Raw genomic sequence first — 4,171 nt, 5'->3', positions numbered from 1 at the left:
TGTCTTAATGGGGTTTGAGGCGTGACATTATCAATATTGTATAAATAGTTATGTAATGTATCGATATTGTATAAATGATGTATAAATATGTATCAATATTATATAAATTGTATATATACGTATATCGATATTGTATAAACATGTATGTAATGTATCAACATTGTATAAATAGTACATAATTGGGTATCGATATTACATAAATAATTTTATAACATATTGATTTCGATATTTATTTGACTATCATGTATTTTCACCTTAATAATTAAAATAATAACAATAATAATAATAATAAAACTACATAAATATTCATTTTTTCCACTAAAGAAGTGAAAAAATTAGAAAAAGAAAAAAATTAAAATGAGCAACAAAATAAATATGAACAACAATTTAATTTTTTTTAAATAGCACAAAAAAAAATCCTTTAAAAATATGAGATAGAAAATGACCAAATGGCCAAACTAACACTGCCGGTATTTTACCAAATAGCCGAGCCGGAATATTTGGTACAAACAAATTTGACTATTTTTAGTATAAAAAACAAAGGTGGACATTTTGCCTAATTTCCCCTATTACTATTCATTGATTTCCTCAACTATTCTTTTGAAGTTAAAAATTTCTAGTATTTCAATGGCGAAGGCTGCAGGCAGTGGGAGCAGTTCCAGATGGTCTCTTTCAGGATTTACCGCTCTCGTTACGGGTGGCACACGTGGAATTGGGTAATCCCAACTCCAATACCTTAATTTCTTTTCAAATAATTTCTAGTACATGTTTCTGGGTTTCAATTTGGATGAGTATTCTTTTTAGGCATGCGGTTGTGGAGGAATTAGCGGAACTGGGTGCTACAGTCTACACTTGTTCACGGAATGAAGCACAGCTCAACGAACGCTTGCAAGAGTGGGCTGTTAAAGGCCTTCAAGTCAAGGGTTCTGTTTGCGATGCATCTTCTAGGGAACAGAGAGTTCAACTCATGGAAAACGTCTCAGCGGCTTTCGACGGAAAGCTCAACATTCTTGTCAGTTCTCTCATTAATCCCTTTTTGATGAATTGTTTCACTAATGGTCTCTATATGCAAAATAATCAATTACATAGTATTGTAGTGTTGTGCGGGCTGTGGTAGTGAGATTTGATTTGAGGACTTCCCAATTGATACCATATTGGGGTGTGTTGAGAATTTTATCTAAAAGCTCAAACTATTAAAAACATCACATTTTTATTATTTAATTGTAATCTCGACATATGTTAGAGCTTAGTATTTGCGGAGCTCGTTTGTTCCAGCTATGATTAATATCTGATTTAATGGTGAAAGAACAGGAAATATTGATAGAAAGAGCTTATGTAGCATTACGATTCTTTTGATTCTTAGGTTATTTCTCAGGCTTTACATGTGATTGTTAAGGTTCTAATTTAGAATGGTGGTGCTACATGTGCTTTCACCGGATTTTTATAACTAGTTATTGGTGCCAGAAAAAGTCCTAAAAGAAATTGTTGCATTCTCAATCTGAATCCGGTGCTCTTGGACGTGTATGCTTTCTGTTTTTAGATGTCCTCATTTTCAAACAGTGTAAAGTTTTTGAACCACGTTATTGCTTTGTCTCTGGCCATAGATAAACAATGTGGGGACTAACGTTAGGAAGCCCACCACCGATTACACTGCTGAAGAATATGCCCGTCTGTTTTCTACCAACTTGGAATCTGCATACCATCTGTGTCAACTTGCTCACCCTCTTTTGAAAGCATCTGGAAATGGATCAGTTGTCTTTATCTCTTCTGTTGGTGGTCAGGTGCACCTGTCCACTGGTTCTATTTATGGAGCAACGAAAGGTTAGTTGTACTCATCCAATCACTAATTGAAGATAGAGTGCTGAGACTTTTCTTCTTTTTTTTACTAACTTCAGGGGCAATAAATCAGCTCACGCGAAATTTGGCTTGTGAATGGGCAAAAGATAACATTCGGGTTAATGGTGTTGCCCCATGGTATATAAAGACGTCTTTGGTAGAACATGTAATATTCTTGACCTTGCTTATGAATTTAATTTCATGAATCTCTATGCCCAAGTAATTGCAGATTGGAGATATAGATATTGAAAGCTTACGTGAGGCAAAACATTTCTTTGATTTCGCTGAGGTCCGAGCAGAGAATGTAGTTCAGACTGCATCATATTCTCACAAAATGGTCTTTTAAGAGATCTTAATGCTGACAATAAAGAAACTAAATATACAGCATGCCACACATTGAGCACATAGTGAACTATTCCTTTGCCTTTTACTAAGACTATGCATACCTGTTACACAAAGTGGCATAGGCCAAATTGAAGAACAGCTGTTGGACAAGTACATGGCTTAGCCATCATCTAACGTACAGACTCCAAAATTAGATGTATTGTAAAATAGGTCTTGTATTTTTTATCATTACTTTTGGATCACAAATGGTAATAACTTTCTATCATGAACTTTATGATAACTAACTAATTTCATTATGTACATCGGCTGTAGGATTTTTTTCTTCTTAGGTGTAACTATCCATTTTCTGGACCCACTGCCCAGTTAATTTGGATTTGTGCCACGTAAGCCCATCAAAAGGGGGAAGAGCTTCCTACCAGGGATTTCTCCTTTCTCAGGGCTAGAATCTAAGACCTCTGGTTAAGGGTACTTGTGTTCTGTTGCATTCATTTAAGCAATGTAGTGGATGTTTAGTAAATATCAAGTGACAAATTGCTAAAGCACTTGGATTCATGTATCTATAAAAGTGTCATGATTTCTAGTGTTCATTTGGAAAAGGAATTGCACATGGTGAAACAGTTATTATGCTTTTCCATGCCTTAGATCTATTCTTCAACAATTTTCATGTGTACTCATACTTTTTCCTTTCTGCAAATAAAGTTTATATAATTTCTTGTTCTTATATTGTCAAAGCATATTTGACTCTAGCTGAATATTTTTAGTTGTGGCAAGTAACTTTGGAAATGGTTAGCTCTGATTAATATCTTTTTTGCTTTCCCGAAAAGAAAATAAAATCCCCTGAATGTGACAGGAAAAGTTTGTTATTTCCTGAGTTCTGTATAGAGAATTATGTTAGGATTGCTATGTTTTTTGAAGACTAGGTATTTTTTTTGTTTATATGTATTGACAAAGTATGTTGATGACTCATATCACAAATGGGGTTAATTCTATTTCTTGTGGAGAATGTTTCCGGATTTTATATGTGAAGCAATGAGAGTACTAGCCCTTGATGTATTCTATATTTATATAATCTTTTCACTTAACACATGTTCTCCAAATTTTGCTGAATTTTATGGTTTTCTTTTGCAGTTGCTTGAAAATAAAACATTTTTGGATGGAGTAATATCTAGAACTCCCCTTAGACGTCCTGGAGAATCTCAAGAAGTTTCATCCCTGGTAGCTTATCTATGTTTACCTGGGGCATCTTACATTACCGGGCAAGTTATAGCGGTTGATGGTGGATTCACAGTCAATGGGTTTGAAACGCCAAGTTTCTGATCTTATGTAGAGATGGTCCTTGTATCTTTTTTATGTGCACACTCATCTTTGTTTCTTAGTGATCAAGTTGAGACTGTCATGAATAAAGCTCTATTTAATATCTTCCTTAATCCCTGTTTATCGGATCATGAGATGACATGCCTTATTTACTGAATGTTTAATTTAGTTTTCTATCTTTTTATTTGTTCTGAGAACAGCATTTTCTGTAGTTGATTATGTTGGGCATCATATTAAGTTTTTTTTTTTTTTTCATCTTTGCACGTTCCTTGCGAAGAGCAATTTTGTATTTTATTTGAACTGTTGGGCGGGAAACATTTGATTATTTGCACATGTTTATAAAGACCTCCCAACTCATTCATAGTGTTTTTTTCTCATCCGCTTAGTTTAGGTGGCTAATGTTATCGGTAGTATTTATTTGGTGGAATAGTTAAGATGTGTACAAGCTGATTTAGGTACCCGCCCTAAATAAAAAAGAAGATACATGTGGTTAATTTTGACTTCATATTTAATGACCAGCACAGTTAGCAGCATTTGTCAGAACTGCATTGCTTCTCACACTTCTCTATATCCTCTCTCTATTCAGTAAACTTGAAATATGGTGGAAACCCTATGATCCTATGGCATTTGTAAACTGAGTCCCCTGATTTTTTTGCAATTCAGATATTCTTCTTTC

General features: G+C 34.3%; 1 protein-coding gene across 1 annotated transcript; it reads left to right on the top strand.

Moving 5' to 3' along the window:
• The first annotated feature begins 534 nt into the window (after nt 1-534).
• On the top strand, nt 535-3,728 carry LOC102599674 (tropinone reductase homolog At5g06060-like). Its single transcript, XM_006344521.2, has 5 exons — nt 535-716; nt 805-1,012; nt 1,605-1,821; nt 1,896-2,002; nt 3,310-3,728. The coding sequence occupies exons 1-5, from the start codon at nt 628-630 to the stop codon at nt 3,496-3,498; spliced, it is 810 nt and encodes a 269-aa protein (XP_006344583.1). The 5' UTR covers nt 535-627; the 3' UTR covers nt 3,499-3,728.
• The last annotated feature ends 443 nt before the right edge of the window (nt 3,729-4,171 follow it).

This window comes from Solanum tuberosum, unplaced genomic scaffold (genome assembly GCF_000226075.1).
Source record: "Solanum tuberosum cultivar DM 1-3 516 R44 unplaced genomic scaffold, SolTub_3.0 scf00059, whole genome shotgun sequence".
NCBI lineage: Eukaryota > Viridiplantae > Streptophyta > Magnoliopsida > Solanales > Solanaceae > Solanum > Solanum tuberosum.
This window is presented reverse-complemented; position numbering and strand designations above follow the sequence as displayed.

Coding starts and splice junctions, on each gene's coding strand:
- LOC102599674 (XM_006344521.2), top strand. CDS start 628: ATGGCGAAGGCTGCAGGCAGTGGGAGCAGTTCCAGATGGTCTCTTTCA. Junction 717..804: donor GGTGGCACACGTGGAATTGG/GTAATCCCAACT, acceptor TATTCTTTTTAG/GCATGCGGTTGTGGAGGAAT. Junction 2,003..3,309: donor AGACGTCTTTGGTAGAACAT/GTAATATTCTTG, acceptor TTTCTTTTGCAG/TTGCTTGAAAATAAAACATT.